This window comes from Platalea leucorodia, assembly GCF_965183815.1.
Source record: "Platalea leucorodia genome assembly, chromosome: 9".
In the NCBI taxonomy this organism is placed as follows: Eukaryota; Metazoa; Chordata; class Aves; order Pelecaniformes; family Threskiornithidae; genus Platalea; species Platalea leucorodia.
Window position 1 is genome coordinate 1,121,436 of NC_138831.1, and position 25,206 is coordinate 1,146,641.

The following is a 25,206-nucleotide window of genomic DNA, read 5'->3' on the forward strand; positions in this document are numbered from 1 at the left end:
GCACAATTTGTATTTTTATACAATATTAAACAATAATCCAGTAATTTAGTTCAAATGATCCAAACCTTCAGATTTCTTTGGTTCTCCATTTTCAAAGATCTGAGTTTACATTAAGTTCAGCATTATCCCACTGGGGAGACCCTCAGCTCATAATTCCTACCACTGAACTGCAGGTCCTGGGTCTCAAGTATGCGAGATTTGCCACTGGAAAAAGGAAAAAAACCTGACCCATCATATTCTGAGGTCTAAAATGCAGAAACATCTGCTAGAATCATATTCAGTTGGCTGAGGTTAGGAATATGGGAGCCTGCAGTTGATCAGCACTGCCCTAGGTGTCACAGAGGCCAATGGGAATTACACTAAGAGGGTTTCAGTAGACAAGGGCGTAATTCAGTCAGCTTTAAAAAAAAAAAAAAAAAAATCCATGAAACAGAAGCCTAACTTACTTTCTTTTTTTACTTTCAGCCTCCTACTCCTTCCTTTCTGTCTTTTGAGCCACTTGTTCTCTTGAGTATATTATCAGAGGTGGAGGCCTTCACATTCCCATGCTAGCTGAACTTCAAAACAAATGCCATCCTACTTCATCATTTTTATCATCACTAATTTTTTAGCTAGTAAAAGCACTTTTAAGGTAGTTTTAAAACAAACCATATATAGCTTTGTCAAGATCAGCAATTACAGAGCACAATTTTTTTCTATAGTATTGTTCTTCCAAGAAAATGGTTGCTTATATTTTCTTACATTAAAAAAAAAGTTGTGCGGTAGAAACCAGACAAAAAAGTGTTTAATACTTAGTAAATAGCATATAAACTTTTTCTTCTTTATCTAAAAAGTTAAGATCACTAAACTCCCCAGTAAGTTAACTTTAGATAAAAATAGTAAGCTTCCTTAGAAAACAGACACATACTTCGTACCTTTCCTTTGGAAGAGTTCATTCTTCATGTTTGTAGAGCCCTCTTCCTTCTACCATTGTCCATGTTTCACTGAATACTAACTCATAGGCCCTCCTCACTTCTATACACTATCCTTCTCACCACTGTCCCTTTTCTGAATACTATTCCACCTCACATGAATTTAGAATGCTACAAATAAGATATATCATAAACTGGTGTATTTTAAACCCTAACACATTTATAAATCAAAAAACAGAAAAGCGTTTTAGTTTAAAGAGGTTGATTTTTTTAAAAAAGGGAAGCAAATGTAATGATTTTCAATTGCAATTGTTACTTCAAATTTTCATTTGTGTTGCGAGAGACTAGAATACTCTGCATCTCAAAGTCCTTCAAGTGGCTTGCGACACCTGTAAACCTGAAGCACTGTTAATCCTGTCTGTCTTTTAAGTGGTTCAATCACTAGAGAATTTAATGTAACTGTCATATCTCATGCTTATAACCTGCCCTTTAAAACAATCATTTTGTCAGTTGTATCATCTTGTAAATCCACTTACATACTTTAGGGCAACAGAAGACGCAAAAGGCTATTCAAAGTGTGGCCTTTAATCTTTCCAGAGTGTATTAGTTGACTTAATATAACTGGTTCTCAGGGAAAAAAAAAAAAAAAAAAAGTTTTAAAAAAATCATCTGCTCATTAACTACTTGTGTTTCAGTGTACGGGAGCAACGTGGGAGGAAAGAGCTAATACTTCAGAGAGAAAATAAATTTTAGGAACATAGTTCAAGAACAAGAGCCAAAGAGTATACAGAAGTAGCCATTTATGGACCTCTTGTCCATGAAGCTGTCTAATCCCTTTTTGAACCAGATGATGCCACCCTGCCCTCTGTGGAAGTAAGTTCCAGAAGGTCACCAACCAACCACTCCGTAAAGCAGCACTGCTCTCTCTTTCGAATTGATCACTGATTAACTTCAGCAAGTGCCTGATATTCCTCACGCTGGGGGATCTGGCAAACAACAATTCTACGTTCAGTTTATGCCTGACTTTGAGATTCTGCAAACTTCAAACACATCCTCCCCCTGCCTTCCCCTCCCCAGAGGGAAGAGTCTTTAAGCCTCTCCCTCATAAAGCAGCTGCAGGATCCCCTTGATCTCTCTACCATTCAGGTTCTGGGGAAAGCACTCAAGAAATAAAACCCCTAAGAAGTACTGTGGAATTTCCAACATAAAATAGTTGCTGGAGCATTGACTGTTATTTTTCTACTGAGGCAAGGTACCCAAATGAGCAGAGAATAATGGCAACAAAATTGGAAAGAAAAATGCACTACTATGATACAGAAGGCAACTACCATCAAAGTCCCTTTCTGCCTAGCAGATGCCTCAAACCACATGGATCACAGGAACCTGGAAGATCATTTTTACAACTAGAGCACCAGAAGCTTAGTTTTCTGTAGTTTCTCGAGAACATTGCTCATGGAAATGCATGATAATTAAGCCAAAATACTTATGAGATGAAGAAAACAAGCTGGTAAAAATCCAGACCCATTTTCTAGATCAGAAAAGTATGTTTGTTTATTATGACCGCAGTATGTGCTGTCTGGAATATGTTTGAGCTCTTTCTGGTTTGCCTTCATGCAATGCTTCTGTGACATAAGGAGCACTTCTGCCATTCCCTAACAAGGAGGAAGACACTGCCTTCCTGGGGGGGGAAACACTTTGAAAATGGTGTTACCGCGCTCTCCCACTGTCTAAAGGAGACAGGAAACATGGGAGAGGCTCCAGCTTCCTTTGCTTGGATACCCATATAAAAGCTGGCAAAATACAGCCTCTCGTATCACGTTTCAGAGAAATCCTCAATTGATCTGACTAACCTTCAACAGCAGGTGACAATCTGTTTTGAAAGTAAATTATGACCTTAACAAGAACAAAATGAAGAAAAGAAATGGCACACTTTCTTCCCATGCAGATGAAATTTCAAACATCATGAATCTTATAAAATAAAATCAAAGTATACTATCATTTAGTCTGACCATATAAGACACTCACGTGAATAGGAACTTGGTGACACTCACACATCTTTAAGAGAAACGCTTTGCCAAGTAAACAGTTCACTCATTCTGTTCTCACAGAGAAAAACGTTTTATTGCTTTGTGCCCCTTCGTTGTTTACAAAAGAAAAACATCTCTTCATTTTAGTCAAGAAAGCTTCTGTTCCAGAGAACAAAGCCTTCATTTGGGTTTCTCTAATCTTTATGGTGTTTGCAAGTTGGTGTCAAAAATGTTAGTCAAGGCATGCTGTGTTACAGGTCTGTGGGGCAAAAGCAGTCACGAGAGACTTTCCACCCAAGTTAGAAGGAGACCACATTACCATTCTAACTACTTCCTATGGAAGTCACAGTTGTATCAACATCCTGCTGTTTTGTTTGTATTTAACTTGGGATATGACTCTCTACACTCTCAGCATGAATCCTACAATTAAATGGAAGCAGTCCACAGGTTACTAAAAAACAGCCTAGTGTTCTACATTTGAAATGGCATGATTTTTGAGACAATCAACTTGCTATCCATTCATTGAACATGTTTATAGTATACATTACCAGAGTTGAAACAAGTCAAAATAATCCCTCTAATAAAATTACAAAAAATAGTAAACCACTTTCTGAAAATTATTTTTTCTCCACAGCTATTTATACACTAGTCTGTTATCTAACCTATTAAGTAAAGATATGTTAAAGAATTCATGTTAGAGAAATTATCGTAGCTGTCTTTCTCAAAATATAGGCTGTATTACAGCTGACAAAGTAGGAAAAAATATTTTAATATGACCCTACTTTCAAAATAATACTTTATTAATAGTCTAAAAAATCTGACCTTCTTGTATTTGCTTAAACTTCAGTTCAAAGAGCATCCTTTAATGCCATGTATGCACTGCTACTTATTTAGCCTAGAACTATCCCCAAGGCAGGTGCTGGCTCTTTTTAGAATACACTAGCATTTAAAAAAGGAGCATAAACTAAGCATCTTTGCCCAAACTTTTTAGTTAAATACCCCAGTTTCCAGTCTAGGCAAGCAAAACAGTTATCTACCTTCTTGCTTTCCTTTCTGAAAGGAAGGGGGTGGGGAGAAAGCACGGCCTAACTGTGACACAGAACGCAGACAGTGTCTGTAGGGAAGCTATGGTTTTCAGCTGTCTTAAAGAGTGAGGTCCAAGCAATTGCAGAGAGTAGTTCCAACGTTAAATCACCTTGCCAGCTTCTCCTACCTTGCTATACTGCTTTCCTCATCCTTGCTGCTGTACGGAAGACCCCAAAAAAGGAAATTAACTTCATGACTACATGCAAGCAGAGTCCCTACAATTTCATCAGGGATTTTCCTGTCAGTGAGTGTCATGCTTCTAGCCTGTGTATGCACTGAACAGGTGAACTGCATACACAATTACTCTGAAATGTTCCAGATGCACTGGATTTACTACTCACACAGAGATTTCAGAAGTGCTTTTGACCATAGCTGTACCCACAGAGACGAGGAAGAAACCACTATCCTGTGGGTGACAGCCTTTTGGGGTGGAGTAACTGGACATAAATAAAGGAAAACATGTTCAGTTCCTCTCCCTTTCCCTCCCCAAGTGCCAGTCTGAGATGGTGATGGATGGAAATAGCAACAGGAGAATGTAAGGCAGTGACATGAGCTGATTTGTCCAGGGGCTGGAAACATGTCTAGATTCTCTGGACATCCAACAGTCCTTGTCAGAGCTGCAGCTCCTGCTGAGCTGCTACACAGATGTGAAATCCCCAACCTCTACTGCAGTAAAATTTATAGATGGAAAAAAGGGGTATGTCTGCAGAAAACCAGATAAATGGTAAACTTCCTTATACTTCTGCCACAAGTACTTCATAAAGCATTTTGACTTCCCTACTGACTGTGACTCTGGTTTTACATCTTACACAGTCTTCCCCTTGGGCTGTGATCCCCGACTTCCAGAATCCATTCAAGTCCCTCTTCATCCCTGCAGTATCCTCAAAATTCCATTATGAAGCCATGCTTTAATTTCCTGCACTAAAAGGAAGGAGGGGACCAGTCAGACCAGGTGACAGACAAATGGACAAGACACACGCCCTTCCCTGCAACAAGAGAAGCTTCCTGCTTACTCTGCGAAGCTGCTCATACTCAGTTTGTTGAGCCTAGCAGATCCAGACCATGGTCTCGCACCCGAGACTGGCATCTAGTGGCAAACACAAGCGCCCTCTCCTTGCCTGGCAGAGCAGCTGCACCAGGGACCCAGCCGGTGAAGCGCAGTATGTGCTCAGCACTTGCGCAAAGCATGGCAGCTGGTGGGACTGAACTTGGTGGGAAAACCATTTTATCCCCTGCTTTCCACAAATATTTCATCCTTGACTATACACAGGTGCTGTTAAATGAATAAAGTAAACATACTGAAAAACAGAGATAAGCAATATTCATTTATTATTTTCAGTGGAAAAAAATGGTGGGCATTCTTAAAGGAAGGGATGTTTAATTTTATACTGTCACTGTGAGAAAATTTACTGTAAAATCTAATTTAAAAATAAAATTTTTTTGGACAGCACAGCAATGTTCTATTTTTCTTATTGAATGAAAGGACTAGTAGCTGGTTATTTTATGAGGACATCTTTAATGCTTCATTACTGAAGTAATCTGATTTATTCCACATAAGGGAAAATACATATTCTTCTGGAAATTTGTAGTGAATTTCAGGGCAAAGTCACTTCCAACAAAACTGATTTAGCAATACCCACAGGTGATGGTATGAACTCTATCAAAGACAAGGAAATTACCTTTCAAACTCTTGGCAAGAATTTCATTCCGGATACTCTGAAAGCTTCAGAGCACCGAGTGTACCGAGTTGACTGCTAAAGGAGATACTCAGTAATTAACAGTTGAATCTCAAAAATTAAGAACTCACAGATCTTCAAGTCAAAACATGAAGTTCAGTCTTTTGGGGGATTAATCCCAGGGTCACTCACTACTAAGTGCAGTGTTTGTCACATGTAACTAAGTCACTGAAAGATCATCAAATTAATGCAAAACCACAAGGAAATAATTTTCTTTTTTTGTAAACTTGTATTTAAACATATTTCTAAGTAGAGTAAACACCACAAAAAATTAATTTAAGGGCTTTTAACCAAGAAAACCCCAAGTTTTGATAACAAAGTTATGGGGGTTTGGGGTGGGCGTTGGGGTTTTTTTGGTTTGCTTTTAACTTCAGTGGTTGCAGCTTGAAGATTACATGCATATAATTTAAAAGTTGAACTAAGAAAAAAAGATTATGATAATTTTTATATCTTTTCCCTCACATGCCATTAGACTTTCTTTTATGACTGTTGGCTCTCCAGGTCAAACTTCCTATCTTTCGAAGGGAAAATAATTTTGACCATTTCTAAAAGGATGATCTATCCCATAGAGTAAAATCCACTTCCCATAACGACAGGCATTTATTTCACATACATATATAAAGTAATTTTAATATTATATAAATACTCATTTATCTATCTATACAGCTATCTAATTTTGTTACAAGCAGGTTTATGAGTTTTGAAAGGAACCACCATATAGGAAAGGACATCTGTATGAAAGCATTGTGGACGCCTTGTGGTCATGAAAGTATGCTCCACAAATATGGCATTTCTGAAACATCTGAAAAAACCCCACCACATCATAGCACAGAAACTTCTCCTACCCTCAAGCTCCTCATATTACAAAATGAATAAGCTTTTCTAGGCAAACCTTGTGAAGTTCTCAGTAGGCTGTGCTCATTCTTGCGGACTCTCAGAAAACAAAAACAATGTCTGGAAAAAGTAGTCGATATGTATTTCTAACTACCAATTTTTAGGTTCAGGCCAATTGAAATATTTATATGGATGATAAATACATTTTTAAAAAACATTAACATGCCTTTTGTCACACTATGCAATACAGATTTTTTTTTTTTAAAATATCACTTATTAAAAAAATAAGTGCATTGACTTTTTTTTATGGTCAGAGATAGAAAGAGCACAAAGCATTAAGACAATTAAGCAAAATGATGGATTTGAACACATGCTGCATTTTACTGTTAACATGTATGCGTAACTTCCATTAATGTCAGTATGAGTTATGTGTGCACTGCTAAAATAATATGACCATAACAAAAATATTTCCTCCAGAACTAATATAGTAATATTTTTGATAGACATGGGGGGGGGAAGGAATCACGTATTTAGAAAGTAACATGTAAATGCAAATCCTTCTCCAAACTTAACACTTTGGAATTCTTTAAAATAGATCTTATTTTTTCACATGTTGGCATCAAGTTAAAAATAACTTGATGTTTATCCCCTTCCATCAAACTACCTTTCATTTAATGGGTACTTATCTAGTTTCCAGTTCAAAAAGACCAACCAGATAATGAACAAGATTAAGCTGCTATCCATTTTTATTCTAAACTTCCTTAAATAACCAAATGTATATAGGAACATGTAATGACAACTGAAGAAGTTATCTAAAACTGACAACTGGTTGTAGCCAGTAAATTAAGATGGATCTTGGCAATGTCAGCCAGATGGGCCTAGAACACAGAGTTATGTTTGGAACTTGAACATAATATAAGCATAGGAAATCATCATGAATGTTCTGAAACACACAGTTCATGCCTATTTAACTAGAAGCCAGCAACCAAAACCTGTAATCGCTCAATATTAAAAAAAAAAAAAAAAAAAAAAAAAAAAAAAAAAAGAAGAAGGTATGGTCAGTGCTGCCAATTAATAAATTATCTTAAAATATCAGAGAGAAGACACTATTTTATGTATTACTACAATACAGAATTATCATTATTCTGTCAGTGGATGTCTGGGTCTTAGCTAACTTCTACAATCTGTTTTTGTGAATACCTTATTCATAAAAAAAAAAAGTAATGCCATATTCAGTATATTCTGTTACAATGCAGCAGTTTTATAAAGTTTGTTTGTCATACACTTAGTGAGCAATTTCAAAAATTACACTACTGTAATGAAATAGCTGAATTATTTCTAAAAGACATTTACTAATACATGTGTATCTATTAACTTACATTGCTTGGTATATCTTATTAAATTAAAGAATCTGAAATTAAGATTTACATTTCACTTATATTTAATAGCAGGGATGTAGCCCTTCCATACACAGAACTCAAAAAATGAATAAGTATGTTCATTTTTGCTTCTTTGATTCACTACTAATGTTGTTAAAGAGGCAGTAAAAAAATAAGTAAATACGATCATGTGAATTTCTGTCATTATTCTATTTGCTCTCTCTGTTTAGTAATATTGTGTTGTGATTTTATATATTTTTGTTTCATTCATTAACTCTATTTCCTATCTCCTAGACCAGCAAAACCATCCTGATGTCTGAAAGCTGTATTCACTTCTTTCATCCCACCACAAGCAACAGAAGTTCTGTCTGATTCCATCTCCAATATGAACTCAGCATTGTAACATCGTTCACAGAAACTAAAGTTAGGATAGAATTAAAAATAGTAATAGAATACATGTTTCTTCACAAAGTGAACTCACTTCTTTCTAGTGAGTTCTAATGCTAAGTTATTAGCTGAATCATATATTTCAGGGGGAGTTATTTGTACACATCAGACTCTACTACAAGTACCAACACAGGGCTAGGTAGCTGGGAAAGCTGGTAACCCTCTGTGGCCTAAGTAGGAAGAAGTATGCATTATAATTAATTGTATTTTATTATTACTGGTTAGAAGGGTGTAAGAAAGAAGTCTTTTACAGAAGAAACCATAGCAACGACTACTTAAAGAAAAAAAAAAAAACACATTTAACTAGAAATTTTTATTAATTTTTTAGATGCTAATGTAAGTCTTCTACTAATTTTACTATTTTACTTTTAACATTGATACTGTAAAAACACATTATATGTTTATCTCATTTTAAATTCCAAACTATTCCTAACTTGGACCTTCGATACAGGGTCTTTCACCACCAGCAACATCCACTCAGTCCTTTACTCTTGATAAAAGTTGTTTTATGAGTAAAGTCAAACTTCACTATTTTTTGCCAACCTCGCTTCCCAGACTGAAGATACATGCCTTACACAGTTCTGTGAGGTTCTATGTACCCAACCAAAAAAGTCACAACAACAGAATTAAAGATACTGCCCTTTTTTCCCCTATGTTGCTCAATATTTGAAAATTATCATAAAAGAAAAACCAAACAAACAAAAACTTACCATGAGGATGAAAAACAAGCATGCACTCAAAGAAAAAGACCAAAGCACTATACAGAAAATAGATGACTGCATGAAATATACTGACACTGAGCATCTGAATTAATAGGTACACATAAAAGAAAATCAGAAAACTGAAAAAAAAATATATCTATTGTAGAATACAATATCACATACTACTCTAATTCATATGTGCTCCCATTTTTCTGTATAGATATAGAACTCATTGAAGTCAAAAGCAGAAGTTCTTTGGATTTCACTGGAAACTTTCATGCTTACGTTACAGTATTTCTGCACCTATATTTCATGGCAGCCACTCTTAAAACCTGCTTTTATAAAGCTCTAGCAAGCATACATCTCCATTTCCACTTTGTCTTATTTACAACAACAGTATTAAAATCATTTTTTCTGATTATTTACTTTCCTTTAAAATGTAAGGATATCTACAACAACTTAGCTGAAGTTATATATGGCTGAAGTGTTTTGGGTTGGTGGGGGTTTTTTTCCTTCCTCAATAAAACAGTTTCGAAATTACAACTGTGAATTTCCTTTGTTGAATGTCAACTACACCCTTACCAGCCTAGCCAAGTCATAACAGGTTCACTTTTTTTTTTTTTTGTTAAAGATCATGTCAGAGCTTTAACATCCCAAAATTACAGATACTTACCCTTACTGTGGGTAGGAAGTTAGATCTAAATTATAGTTCTATCTTCCCATTTCAGTTCTGTACACTTATACGTAGTGATAACGTGTATGCAAATAGGTTTTTGTTGTTTTGAGTTTGCGTGTTTTTTTAACCAATTCAATGCAATAAACTTTGCACCATCCATATAAAGTTAATAAACCCCTCTCCTTGAATTTGACAGTAACAAAAACTCCAACGTAGAATTTCCACCAAGAGATGGGCCTTTAGACCCTCAGTTTCTCATGGAAGTTACACTGTGCTGATGTTTTATTTGCATGCAACAAAGGACAGATTTAAAAAAATTCTTCTCATGTCAATTGTTGTGTACTTCTAAAATGAAGACTTTTGCATTTCTGTATTTTAAAAGGAATTTAACAGTCTTACAGCTATTAGAAGCCCTTAGATTCAGACTTAAATATATACATCGAAAAAACAGTTACAGAAAAAAAACCCCTTCTCTTATGGCAAGGAAGTATTAATTTTAATTTTTCTAGAAATTAGAGAAATCAATGTACTTACTTCATTTCTAGAATTTCTTCAAGCTGTTTTCTTCGCTCTATTCTCAGGTTAGCCAGATGTGCTTCTTTTTCAGCCAAAGACTGCTGTGTTGAGGCAAGACGGGCTTTGGTAGCATCTAATTCTTGTCTAGTCTTTTCCAGTGCATTCATCAGCTCTTCTACCTAAGAGAGAGAACTTTTTAAGCTCTATATTCTTTACAGTAAGTAAATCTCAAATCTCTATAAATCCAGGAAAAAAAACCCACGCTAAAGGAATTATTTCAAGTAAATGGCTGTTCAAATCCATTCCTGTCTTAACTGTTTTAAAAACTAACAACAAAAGTAGCCTTTAAATACTAAAAAATCCTTAACATTTCCATGAATCCATCGAGAAATAAGCAACATTTATACAAAACAGAACTAACACAGATTGTCAGATATCTACTTAACCTGGGCCACTGCCACATACAGACACAATTTATAAATATTTTCTGCATCATTTATCTTATTGAAATTCAGGGTCACAGTAACTCATCGTAACAGTAATTTCAGAAATTTTAGATGCAGATATAGATATATATTTTAATATAAAACTGGTCATGATAATCCATGTATTTTTCATCAAAAAATGCACACCCTTCTATGCAGAAGAGATTGCCCAGGGAAGCTGCAGACTCTCCAATCCTTGGGTATTTTCAGATCTTGACTGAATGAAGCCTGGAGAATCTGATTTGACTTCCAAGTTATCCCTGCTTTGAGCAGGGGTTTAGACTGCATTGCCTCTAGTGGTCCCTTCTAACCCAAATTATTTTATGATTCTGAACTTTAAATGTCTGTTACTGCTCTAATAACAACAAAGTTATTTTCCTCATGACAACTGTGAGAATCTCTGAAGTATGAAATACAGGAAAGTTGGGGTGATCCCACTCTTTTCTTTGACATTGGTAAATGTCAACTGGATGTAAGATAAATTGCTTATTGCAAGAATTCAGAATACCTTCACCTTTTCAGAAAACAAAATTCAGAAGTAAAAAAAGTGTATGACATGGTCTATGACATTATTTAAAGAATGGAGGCTACATATGACACCTGTCTGGCAGCAGACAATTTACTTGTGGGGTGAATCATTATATTCACAGAACGAAAGGGTCACGAATAGTTTCTGGTAACCACGACACCGGTATGATTTCCCCCTATTCAAATGATACAGTTTACATTAAGAGCTGCGAGTAGAAAACAGATTTAGTTTGTTTTTATGAGATATAATGATTTAAATAATGAATGTCCTATTTCCTGTATTTTCTTTCTCACCTCCTTTGTCCAAATATTAACATTTTATAAATTAGCCAATGCTTCGGGAAGAACATCTAAATGAAATGAAATGGCAGAGAGGATGTATTCCAGTTGTTCATATTATGCAAGTCATTGACAAGCGTTCACTTTTGCTGGTGTATTGGAAAGTCTGACACTATTCCACCGTGCTCATATAACCAGTGTGTCTACAGAGAAAACAAGATGTTTTCTCCCAAGTTAGTGCTTAACTGTTGTTTGTTGTTGTTATCTAAATCCTACTAGCATGCAATCAGTGTTCATAAGCCACATATTTTTGTTTCAGTTTGAACACACATTGCCTCCTATAAACAGGTTCAGTAAAGCAAAATGAATAATACAGTCTTCATCAAATTACGAAGAGTACTCACACTGATTACTCACTCCTTCTACACCAGCTGCATCTGCATTTTATAAAAACTCTAATAAGATCAATACAATACTAGAACACGTCTGATACCCTTCAGTGCGTAAGAAGTTATATTTCATGAATGCAGAGTCAGAATTACCAGTAGTATTGAAACTACTGATGTTCAACCTTCCACTCAGAAAGGAAAACCAGTGTAATACTGGTATAAATGAAATAGCAAGGAGTGCAAATTATGCTGTAGAGTCTGTGCAGGTGCAAGATTCCACTGAAGCAAACGATGAAGATCGATGAAGGCTTTAGATACCTCTGTAAAATGACTGTCTAGTGAACTTTCACAGGAGAAGCAGCAAAGAGAAAATACACTTGAGGGAAATAAAAAAAAAAAAAAATTTAAAAAGTTGGATTTGCATTTAAATCCCGGGGGAAGGAAAAAAAAAAAAAAAACAAAACACAAACACCAAAAAAACAACCAAAACCAAACCACCACACAGAAGGAGAGAGACAGATCATATTTCTTTAAAAATATACTCAATTTCTAATGTAACACCAGATACTTCATTTTCTGTTTTAGCTCAAGAACACAAACCCATGCTGTCTCCAACAAGGACAAGCCTCAACTCCTAAAACATAATATGATATTTCTCTCTGTTTTCTTGGGTTATTTCTTGGGCTCATCCTTGTGGTTTTTAAAAATTGCATATAGTTTCTGCTGAGCCTCCAGCCTGTTAGTTAATGCCAGGCGACATACATTAATGGAAACAGTAGTAAGGATTCAAGACTGCAAAGTCATTCGTTCATAGAGATTCCTGCTTTGAGACAGTATCTTTAACCACCAAGTCACTCCACACTTGCAGCTCTGTTTGGCAGACGAGAACATAAAAAGGCAGAACAGCAGCACTCCGTATCTTTAGTATCATTGCCCTCCTTTTCCTACAGGTTCAGCTGAATTTAGTGCCCAACCTGTTGACTGCCTGAATGCTCACCTAAGTTCCGATATATCACAACAGTTACATTTTAAAACATTTAAAGGAACTAAAGACGTGGAAAACAAAGCTGTGGATTTGTTAATGTATATTAATAACATATTCTTATACTACCAGACAAAAGAGATAAAAGTTTAATAAAGAGAGGGAAAAAAACTTAAAAAATTTAAATATGAAAACTTTTTCAAGCCACAAATTGTTAACACTTGTAGACTTGAAAGTTATACCTTCATTTACACATTCAAAACAATATTTGCCAGCCAGTTCTTCCTTCATTTTTTGAATATGACCCAAGTTCAGAGCTGCATGTTTTCCTAGTTAACTGTCTCACCAACACCTACAGCAGAATTCAACTGGCAGGCATGTGCAGAAGAAAAAAAATTTTTTTTTTTAATCAACTACTATCAAATGTAAATGTGTGAACGCTGAAGTTGTACACACAGTCAGCTTAGCATGTGTGTTCTATAGCTGTAGCAGATATATTACAATGGAAAATTAAACATTGAAGGCAGTATTATCTAGATATAAAAGTCTAGGGAAAAAAAAAAAAACATTGTAAAACATAAACCAAATTCTTAATGTAAGCCCATGTTCTCTTCTTTGATATTTGAATTAAAATGATAGCAGAAAAAAAATTAAGGGTTAATATTGATTTACTACCTCTCAGTCCTACGGTAAGAAATGGAAACAAATCCAGTACCACTAGTGCAAAATTTTAGCTTTCTGACCTATGCCAAATGCTTCTTTTGCTGGATTTAGGGGCACTTCATCTAGAGACTAGTAATGTGCGTCCAGGAGTCCCTTCCCCTCCAAAGCACTGGTATGGTTCTGCCTTCCAGTTTCTTCTTAGTTTTTTCACTCTCCAGATATTGAACTAAGTCCTCTATTGAAGTATCATTTCAATAAAGACCAAGTAGTACATTTACATACTTTTCTTATTATTGTACAAAGCATCAAGACAAAGTTTGTGTTTGTGACCACATTTGTTACCTGTAATATCTCATCCAGCCATTTTCCTCCCAAACGGAAACATCTCTTCTACCTTAATCATCACACCCTCAAGACCTTTATTTACACAGAAATAAATACAGAAAAGTCTCTCAAAGTAATTGCTGTTGATCAGTAACACATTCTAAAATCCAAGCAGCATTTCAAATGCCTTCAGGTGCTGAAGCTAGGGCAGGCACTGTCACTGTGCAAGCCGGGCTGATGTCTCCCCCGCAGCATCCCTGCCTTGCAGCGGCACCTTTCGGGAAGGCTGAGGCCAACAGCTCCCAGCTCCCCCAGGCTGCCGAGGGACCCAGCGGGGAGGGCAGGTAGTGCCCCAACACCTGCTCGGTTTCCCCCACTCCCTCTCTTAGCCTGACTACTTCTCACCACCAACTCTGCCAGTTTAGAGACTGGCTAAAGAATTACTAACAGTTCATGTGCTGAAAGAGTTTACTGTGAGAACCTCATGGAATACAAAGTTCTTTGCTAGCAAGTACTCTATGCCCCGAATAAGTTATTAACTGGGTTTTCTTCCCCTTTGCAAGACAACAGCCTCATTTTATCTTTTGCATTTTTTAATAAAAGCCATGATTTTTTTTTCATACTTTCAGAAAGCCTAACTGGCCTCAGCACTTCAAGGACTGTATTAAAATCAGTACTAGAATTAAGTTTATATTTCAGAATGGCAGAAAACCAGCAAACTAAACTACTACAATTCTTTCTTAGTTTTAAGTCTATTTTAAATGAACACTTTCTACTTCTGCAGCCTCACATTTTCAAGTCCAATCAGTAGTGTTTCACACCAAGATAAGAAAAGAAAGAGACATCAATGTGGCTGAAGTATACATCTGTGTTACCAGATTCTGCAAATTAAAGAAGGTTAGAGTTCAAATGAATGACAGTTTATTAAAAATGCCCTGAAGCATTCTTAATTCCAGATTGGATTCGGCTCAGCACAACTCGTGCTAATATAATACTGTTCCAGTTTGTGGGAATGAGGAGGGGGAGGGACAATTGCATGTTTTCTCAGTTCAAGTATAACATATTTCCGCAGGATGACAAAGAGCTGGCAACTTTCCAGCAATCAAGGTTAATATCATTAATATTACTATCTTTAAAGGCACTTCATTTTAGCAACAATATTAGTGATAAATACAAGAGGTTTGGATTTCCCTAACTGACTTTTTCAAGTATCAATAGCTACGCAAAAACTGCATAGCTACTTAAGTTTAAAACCTCATCTTGTGTTAGTAAACACAGATCATTTATGAATTTTATACAGCAAAATAAAATAAATAAATCCTACTATTTATAGATTCTTCAATTTCTTTAATACAAGAATACTAACCATTATAAATAATTAAAAAAAAAGGTTTAACAAGCTATTACTTTCATCCACTAGGGGTTTATGTGAGCTGCATTTTTATAAGTCAGTCGGTGTAAAAATCCATCCAGTTGTTTTCAAAGGTCCTTTTTGTCCATTTGCTAAGGAAATGCCTTTTTTTTTTGCCAAGTTACACACTATATAAGTTTGTTATGTCCAGTTCTGTGAAGATTAATTTAGTAACAACTATATTTTGGGGTTTTTCCCTATGATTAAACACAAGATTGCAAAAAAGGAAAGACTATATTCCTTAAAGTTTCTCTTTGTGGCTTTCCTACAAATTTATTCTGTCGCTGGACTAAAAGGACACAGATAACACACACACAGAGATGAGGGAAACAGATAAAAACCCGGATTTGAACACACATATATCCACTTACCAGCTCTTCTGACTCACAGGCTGGAGACTTCAGCTTTTTACAGTAATGGATTGCCTATGCTTTGCATAGTGAAGGATGAGTGCCAGGCATCCCAGGATCCTGTACCAGCGGCTGCTGGCCACGCAGAGACCCACTCTATCTCATGATTAATTCAATTACACACCTACAGGAGGTCCAACACAAGTCATGTGGACCTCCTACTCTTAAAATTGCCAATGCTGTCCTGCAATATTGTTTGTAAATACTTTGTTTCTTTCTCTTTCTAATGGGAATTTCGCCAGTGTACAACTGCCTAAACAGTTTCATTACAAAAGTGTTTTTCACAAAAGCAAACAGACATAGCAAAGTGTCATACTGAGCTTTGCAAGACGGAAATAAACTCTTTGTCACCCTCCCCTCCACTCTCTTCCCATCCCATTTGTCATCCATAGCCAAATTCCTCACCTCTGACTTCTTCCATCACAGCTTTTAAACCCAGGAAACAGGTCTAACAAAACCAGTATAGTTATGGAGGCTGATGTTCCTCAGCCTTTCCAAATGAAGAAATTAGACACATGTTGTCTCTCACAATTTTGGATATTGACAGAGAAGAAAAAAGTAACCATACTCTAAAATGTGTATAAGCTTTAAAATAAACATCATAAGTGAAGGATTTGACAGAAAATTAAGTAGAACATTTATAAAATTCTGGGTAGTTCATTTTCAACTTGGTGGTTTTTTGGATTTGTTGTTGGGTTTTTTTGTTTGTTTGTTTTTAAATCATAATAGACTAGGCAAGTAGGGCCCAATGATATCAACCAGCAATGCAGTGGTAGTATAACACAAATTACCAGAAGCACTGAAACAGCAAGCCTCATGAAATGGCTTGCCGTCTCCATAGGAACACAACAGCACAATTACTAAATGGGATGCCATGCTGCAGAATTTGAATTCGGAAACATTACTGAGATTACTTTATTACATTAAGTAGGATTTAAAATATTTTTAATTTTTTGCTAAGTGCTATGTTAATAATAGATGAGGTTTAGTTTTATTCAGATAAAGAGGAGAGTCTAGATATAGCACATATTTCCCATCTACGCTTGTAGGGACCACAGTCCGGGAAAGAAGGTACTTTAGTTTCCTTAGTATTTCCTTGCTGGCTGTCCCATGGTCTCTACCAGTCATGTTAATTTATATTAGCATGGTGTTATGATAGAGACATATGTCCATCGCTACATAAAAATATTCTAGAACTTAGCAGATTCCCATAGACGAAAAGAAATACATATCCTAAGCGGAAGGATTAACAACGTAGTGGTCTTTATCAAGCTAATTTAAGATTTTGCAAGACATTTCTGGGAACTGTATTAAAATGATTAACTTTCTTGATACTGGCAGTGAGAACTTTGATCATCTTTTATTCTAAACCTCAGTAATTCAATAAAATATTGGCCCACAACAATATAATTCTTGGATTCATTATCTGGTCTTCCAATTAATGTAGTCATTTCACCTATAATCAAAAACCATAATTAAATAAGTTTGGAAAATATTGGTAATAATCAGTTAAATAGAATAATAATCAGTTTTAAAAGCCAAATCAAAACAACAACAAAAACGTTTTATATATATATATTTTTTTTCCCAATTAAATAAAACAAAAATGATGCTATAAAGAATGTTAACCTCTGTGGTTAACCCTCTCTAGGGTCATGTTTCTAGACAGATGAAAACAAAAACTATTCTCAAGTGCAAACAAAAATGATGCTTCCACTGTGGTCCCAGGAATACTGTCATCTATTTAAACACTTCATCTTGTGAAACACAACTGGTCTCCAGTTATAATATTCTCAATTAGTTTCAACTAGAAAACACTGTATGACAACCCAGTGTCAAAACATGGATGTGACCTCCTGCAAAACTGAAAAGGATGGGCAAAATGGCAGAACACTCATTGCAGATGCAGCTGGAATGTTTTACCCCAAATAAAAGCTCCTTCATTAGCAGCAAAATACAGTTATATGATGGAGTAATTAACATCACATTCTGATTTTGCAATGCTGTATAAATTAGGAAAAAAAAAAAAACACCTTAGACCATGTCAATAAAGATACAGCATTCACAGCGCTGCAAGAATCAGTCAACAAATATTCTTTGTCCAAGGTAAACTTCACACCGACAAGGCCTGACTCACTGTCGGCCTCATTCAACTCTGGAAGTCATCCAGACGTGCACTGTAATAGAAACAAGACCAAGCACCTGAACAATTGTGCAATTCCACTTTTTACCAAAAAAGTAGCATCTTTTTCATTTTTTTCATTTAGTTTGAAAATGAATTATTTCACTGACATTAGGTTTTTTCCTCCTTTTCCACTGAGCTTCATTTGAGCAAGTCTGTGATGTTTTAAACAGCTGCTGGCCTCAGTTCTGCTCTAACTTACGCTTGTTTGATACTGTGCAAACCTAATTACAAAAGTAGCATTAAAAGTGTTTTATAGATGTGCAAATTAAAGCAGATTTAGATATAATATATTGATAAATTACAGAGCTCAACCTAATGTTTTCAGAAATATAAAAAAATATGTAATTGAATTAGTTATTGAACATATGCTGATTTCAGCAGGGCACTCGATTGCCCTACAGGATACTGTATCTACAATACAATGCTTATAGACTGAAAACAATTCCACTGTCTGATTTCAGTGTTGAGTCTTTTTAGATAAACCATGCAAGTCGAGCAGAGCAACTCTTTAGCTGGTGTTAAAGTACAGCGCTGTCAGACTGGCCTCTCTGGTTAATGTCAATAGCACTGCGTATAAAAGGTGACTAAAGTGTGTACAAATGTTGATCTTTGGAGAAGGCATGCCTAGAATCATACACACATCTACTATTTCATCCACCAGGTCAACTTCAGGGAGAGAGGGCAAATTGGGAGTTTTCTTGCCAAAAGTTGATTCTTAGCACACTTGTTAGGTTACACTGCACAAAGCTACTTCCCCACTGCTTTTAATCCATAATCCCAATATATTATTAAAGTTAGAAATGCTTCTCCCTTTGAATATTTCCAAAGGCAAAAGAGATTCACATGGTATGTGTGAAGTCTTACTGCAAACAGGTAGTTTATGTACACAAGAGTTTCTCCACACACTACAATGTGCTTATATATTGTGAAATAGCAAGTAAAGTGAAAACGTTATTGCATGAAAATACTTGAATAGTTTTACATGAGAAATCTCGGAAAATATAGTTTCCTATCTAGTTTTGACACAAGCTAACTAATATTAATATGCAGCAAGATAAACAGATTCACGCAACTGTTAACAAGGTATAGGTATAGCTTCTGCTAAGAAGCTGTATCTGCTATATCTGCAAAGAAATTTGATACCCTCTTTAGTACCGTGACTTTTTTACATAGTGTTCATGTGAGTACTGAATGCCCAAGGAAGCTGTATCTGTGCTTTTAATGCAGATAATCTTTCCCTGTTTACTTAATTCTATGGCATTTTTAATATAAAATTATTTATGCAATATTGTATTGGCTTGGCACACCTACAAAAGTCACAGTGGCATGGACATGCTACATGCTTAAAAACTCAAATTAATTCCTATTGTATATAATGCAATATCAACTATATAAATAACCTTAAGAAAAGTCACGGCATATCTGTACATTAAAGAGCCAAGTTTCGGCTCCGGCACACCCCTTGGCAGATCACTCTTACCAAGAAAAACTTTAATACTTGGTATAGCAATCGGTAGTTACATCCCTACTCAAATTTATGCAGAGCCATGGGTGAAGTTCAGAACACGTGGAGCAGGACTACAGACAGTTGACTAAGTTAATTGTTTCAGACGTGGTACGAACATGAGCAACAGAAGTTTACCAATATGTGCTCTGTCATAGGTCAAATAAGCTGCACTTAAGCCCTAAAAATAACGGTCATATTTTGTGTCATTTCTGGTACTTTTCTGGGGAAAAAGGGTTCCTTAGAAGGAAATCTTTCTCACAAAAATAATAATTAAGAACTGCTTTGGAGGGTCACTTCAGGAGGAGACCAGTCAATAGGAACAGAACTGAAGTGCTTATGAGTCTGTCCAGGAAAGGACAGCCCATAGGACAGTCAGGGGAGGCCTGCGGGGGACAACAAAATGTCTGACAACTGGACTCCATTATTAACACATGATAAGCTAGGAATGATCACATGATGGAGTAAAAATATCGACCCAGAATTTGTCAGCAGGAATTCCTCCATGAAGGCAGTTTACAATCAGCATGTCAAATTTTCAGAGCGCTAAACAGAAACCTTGCTCAAATAGTAGCTCCCTGTTCATGAGACTATCCCCACACCTACTACACAGTAATAAGCTTACTGGATAAATCAGTCACAGATCACAGTGCGTCCCCTCAATCAACACGCTAGAGAGAAATGCCCTGTGGGAGGAAGAAGCAGTGCTGGAGGAGCAGGATGCCAAACTGAACTCAACAACAGTCTCAGGAAATACTGCTTGTGCAAAAAGGGAGCCAGATGTGAGGGCGGCTGCACAGCCTGTTGCCTCCGAGAGCAGGGCTGCCGGCATTCGCGGAAGCCCCCAGATGCCTCCGCACTGCTGCAGGCACACTAGCTCAGGAAGAAACTATGCAGCAACTAAACAGATCCTTACACATAATTGCACAGACAGCATGCAATGCTGCAGAGCAAAGGGGCAAAGATACTGAATGTGCAGAATTATACACACAGAGGGTATGCAGAAAAGAAACTCTGTAGGAGTGGCTTGCTATGATTACAGAGATGGGAGAAGAAAACGAGGTGGAGGAGAGAACACTGACAGGGGCAGGAAGACAGCCCAAGAATCTTGCAGTTTCCTTCTGAAAAAACTGCAAAAAATTTTTCCTCAATCACTATCCGAAGGAAGGAAGAAGAAGTAGAGAGACTTTATAACAATGGTTTTACTCCAGGTTAGCTCCTGAAAAAATCATCTCCATCCCTTTGTGAAATACAGCAGCAGTTAACGATGAATAAAAACATTATTGGGAAAAACAAAGATGCTGAATTACAGAACTTGCTCTTTTCCAAGCAACAAAACCACATTGTCTGACTATCACTGAACCGAAACAAGGTTTAGTGAGGATGCCCAGATGAAGCAAAAGAGCTGTCACTTAAACTATTGCATCGCCTACAACAAAAACAAAGATTTCAGTTCTGTCACATCAGTTTGTGAGAGTTTGGCTCAAGTATAAAAATACAAATACCGTAACTCAAAGTTCCAGCACCTAGACTTTTTGTTTGTCTCCCCTCATGCAGTTAACGATATACCAGCCAAATACGCATTTGGCAATGCATTTCTACCGAGTGATAGATTTTGTTTCGCTAGGCTGAAAAAGGGGAGGTGGAGAAGATTATAATACTTACACCCCTATTTGCCTTATCACTATACTATTCCAGAGTACTTATGCTATCCCAACACCTACCAGGTACGAGAAAATAATAGAAAAAGGCAGTAGAAAATGGTGCTTCGCTCTGCGTTCCATGAATTCAGTTGCTTCTTCCCTCTCATAACTGTCCACAAGCGCTCCCCCACTACGATGCTCTGCAATTCAATTTTCTATGTCCATACTACTCCCTTTTGGCCTCTGATGGAATAAATATCATAGAGCTGCCTCTTTAGCAAGGCCCCAGAATTTGCTAAACCAACTCTCCCTCTTCCACTTCATCTTCCCAACCTGCTGGTCTAGGTCATATTGGAACATTTCTCCATATTATTCTTGGGAGTACTCCAGGTCCAAATTCTGCTCAGTAGTCACTTAACTAAATGTCTTTGCCTTTTTATCTTCTCAGCCCAAAGATGTGAGAGTTGCAATATTCTAACAGATCTTCCCTACAGAAGTTAATTGATTTCCCAACTATTACCAAGTAGTTACTGCTCAGCCTTTTTGTGGGTCATATGCTCAACAACTAGGGTAAGGCAGCTTTTCTCATTCAGTGATTACAGCAGGTTTTGCCATCTGCTAGAATAAATATCAAAGAACAGCAGCTGTCAACATTTAGGTAGAGCTTTCATGCATCCTAAATTGCACTTCACATTACATTACAACAGGAATCCTTATGAAAGGCAGCCTCAGTAGATGCAGGAATTCTATTTACAGGTAGTATGAAGGAAGTTTCTGTATAAAGTAATAATCAGTTTATAATAAGAAAACTAAGAGAAATCATACTACAAAGCCTTTGCCTGAACTGGGCAACCATAATAATTGCTCTATGGAATTTACTGAAGATTTTGCTATTGTAACTGCTCTTGTATGAACATTATTTAGATACTAAAGCAATGGACACTCATATAAAAGCCTAAGTTTTATGCAGCTGTAAATACTTTTTTAGGCAAAATACATTAGGCAAAGTTTGATGAGAACAATAATACTTCTCACCAGATGAAAAAAGGAAAAGCAGTAACTGAATCTTTAATTAACATAAGCTGCCTTTTATTCCTCAGCTAAAAGTTTGTTTTCCTTCTTAGACTCTCAAGCCTGTTCCCACATGAAGCAAAATGCAGGAGAATATAAACAGAAGACATGCAGATCTACAAGTTGATATTATTCGCTCTATTTTGAAGCAAAAAAATATGGGCATTAAGAAGACAAGCTAAGTGACAGGACTTGCAAAACTTACAGCTGGGAGGCTTAAACTGGCCTTGATGAGAACTGTATTTTGGATCTACTTGACCTTGCATGTAAACTAACACCCTTGCCACTGTTCATATTCTGTATAACAGTTCTCATCAGGACATATCTTTTATTACTCTTAAGTCCCTGTCATCCAAAGACAGGTTTGGATTCAGAGGACAGAGATGACTATGTCCACATCAAGTTGTATATTTGAAGTATTTTTTAAGATATAGAGTCCCTGTTCAAGGAACACAGAATCCCACATGTGAGGATACATTAAAACTATATTAGAGTGCGTTTACAAACGTACACATTGACACAGCATGTTATAAATTAACGCCTGCTTTCTTCCTCAACTTTATACAGGCTTTTGTCCTCCAGACAAACTTTACTATGGAAGTCTCTGCTATACCCAGCAGTTAAGTCCTTTAAAGAATCAAACTTCTATTTTACTTGTGCAGGTGAAACTTATGAAACAAACAAAAAATTCTTAGATTTATAATGTATTAAATAAGCAGTTATGTACTATGAATTAAGCAGGCAGTTTTTTAAGGCAGAACTGCATTTCCAACCATTTCAAGGTGCTTGATACAGAAACATGACTCTCTAATGCTTAAGTTACATATATACTGTTTCAGATGGGCTATTCAGTCTCTCAAATTAGCTCCAGTACATGATACAGTAAATGAAATTTATTGAGCATCTGATCTGTATTATGAGAAAAATCCTCAACATTGTACTGATGTGTCTTAAGAGAGCTTACCTCCAAAATGTTCAGCAAAGAAAAACTTATTCTTTCATCCACAGCCTAACGAAAATAGTAACACCAACGATATAACTGTGTGCTCACATCATACGATGACATAGTTAGAAAACTGCCTAAAATGGCTGATATTATGAGTCCTGTGTTAAACACACAGGACTCTAAGAAGCAGGTTATATAGTTATTTAATTATTTTATTCTTCGTGTTTCCAGTCAGATACAAATATTTTTTGAAATGTTTGGGAATGAAGATAGTCTAAATATAATATACTTTTAGGGGAAATAACATTTGCTCCATTTAGACCTCAGGCACTGCTGATGGCAGAACAAGATTGGAATGTGCAGATAATTATCTCTGAGGCTAGTCAACAGCTAGAAGTCCTTCATAATATCACCTTTAAGATCAAGCCAAGACATTCCAAGCTGAATCAAGGTTTATTTATTAAAGGATTTAGCACTTTTAGATCCAATATTGCCTGGAAGACCACCAATTTCCATTCCCAAATATCTAATTTCTCCAGTTTCTTGGTGCATACATAAGACCTTGAAAATCACTTCAGTGAGCACACACATATGCACATAGGTGACATATAAATTTCTTCCCTTAAGATGAATTCCACAGGAAACACCTCTACAAAGCAAAATCTCCACATAGGCCGTAGGAGATTTCAATAATTCTCCTTCATTTAGGCAACACAGCTTAGACACTTGCAGGCATTTTTTACTGAATGTTGGATTTTTCTTGATCTTGACTGGTATAAGGGATACTGAGAAGAACAGTGTTTCAAGGCTAGTAAAAAAATAAAATTAAATAACATATCATTGGTATACAAAATCATCATATCTGTCCATTTTCCTTGGGCTGACAACAACAAAAGACACAAAAATTATACAACAGTGGTAAGCAAATACATACAAGATGTGCTTTGAATATTTTCTTATCTAGGAAGAGAGCTGGGCACTTAAAAGTTAAGGGTTTACTTTTTTTTTCCTTTTAAGAAACACTGTTTACAATGAGTAAGTAAAATTATTATTCAAAATTAGAGCTCAACAATTCTCTTGTAAGATGGCTTTTTCAGTGTGGGGTCCTTTTTGTGCTGGTGCCACTTATCTAAAATCTACTGTTCATGACAAGATCAAAAGTAATGGCTTATAATACAACATCTGTTCAGTAACTTCATGTGATAGTGTAATATTAAAGAGGCTTTCTATAAATGAACAAAAAAGAAATATAGTCTTTCTACATATAATGGATTTGGTCAACAAAAAACCTAAATACTCACAGTATGATCCTGGATATCCAAACGTCCCTGCTGTACATGTCTTCCTGTCTGACAGTGACTCCTCACGATACAAACTCGGGAGTCACCCAGACAAATTTAGCATCATATAAGTTGTTTGAATAACTGGTATCCTACTGTATTGCATTATGAATATAGTTTAATCTGAGATGTATCTTATGGTACTTCATGTAATGCTATACAACATTCCACCTCGAGAGAAGATTAGCCATTACAAAAGAATAACCCTCATTGCTATAAATGCACAGTAATATATGATAATAAAAATAACAACTACTATTAACTTACTATGCTGTTGTAATACTACAAAAGCACCACGTATTTCATATTCAAAAAACCCAAAGTACTGGCAAAGAATGTTGAAAGAAGTTTTGTTTGTTTGTTTGTTTAAAAAAAAAAAAAAAAAAGAAAGAGAAAAGAGCATCTACTTTTCAACAGTATCAGTAGTATGTCTCTCCTTTACCTTAGTTAAGTGGAGTTAGTAGTTAAGCTGCCAAAAAGAGGCCCAGAAGATAAAAGATTTCCCAAACCAAATAACATAAGCTTCCTGGACATAGGAAAGAAGATTCAAGCTCCTTATTTTAGAGGACAGCAACCCTCCTCCCTGTCCCCTGCCTTCTCCAAATAGGGTTTCAAAGAGAAAAAAAGAAAAGCCAATTATATCCTCTGTCAGGAGGATATATTCTGCTCCCATATACTGCCCTTGGCTTCAGCAGGGTAGCAGTATAGTTAATACAGATAGCAATCTACTATT

At 36.2% G+C, this 25,206-nt stretch overlaps 1 protein-coding gene across 1 annotated transcript in view; it reads right to left on the reverse strand.

Moving 5' to 3' along the window:
* Nucleotides 1-25,206, reverse strand: part of ERC2 (ELKS/RAB6-interacting/CAST family member 2) — a gene marked incomplete at both ends in the record, with an annotated part of 442,749 nt that overhangs the window by 159,228 nt on the left and 258,315 nt on the right. The window contains one exon of the mRNA XM_082322574.1: nt 10,332-10,492. Coding sequence (XP_082178700.1) covers nt 10,332-10,492 — 161 coding nt within the window. The remainder of the gene's footprint in view (nt 1-10,331; nt 10,493-25,206) is intronic.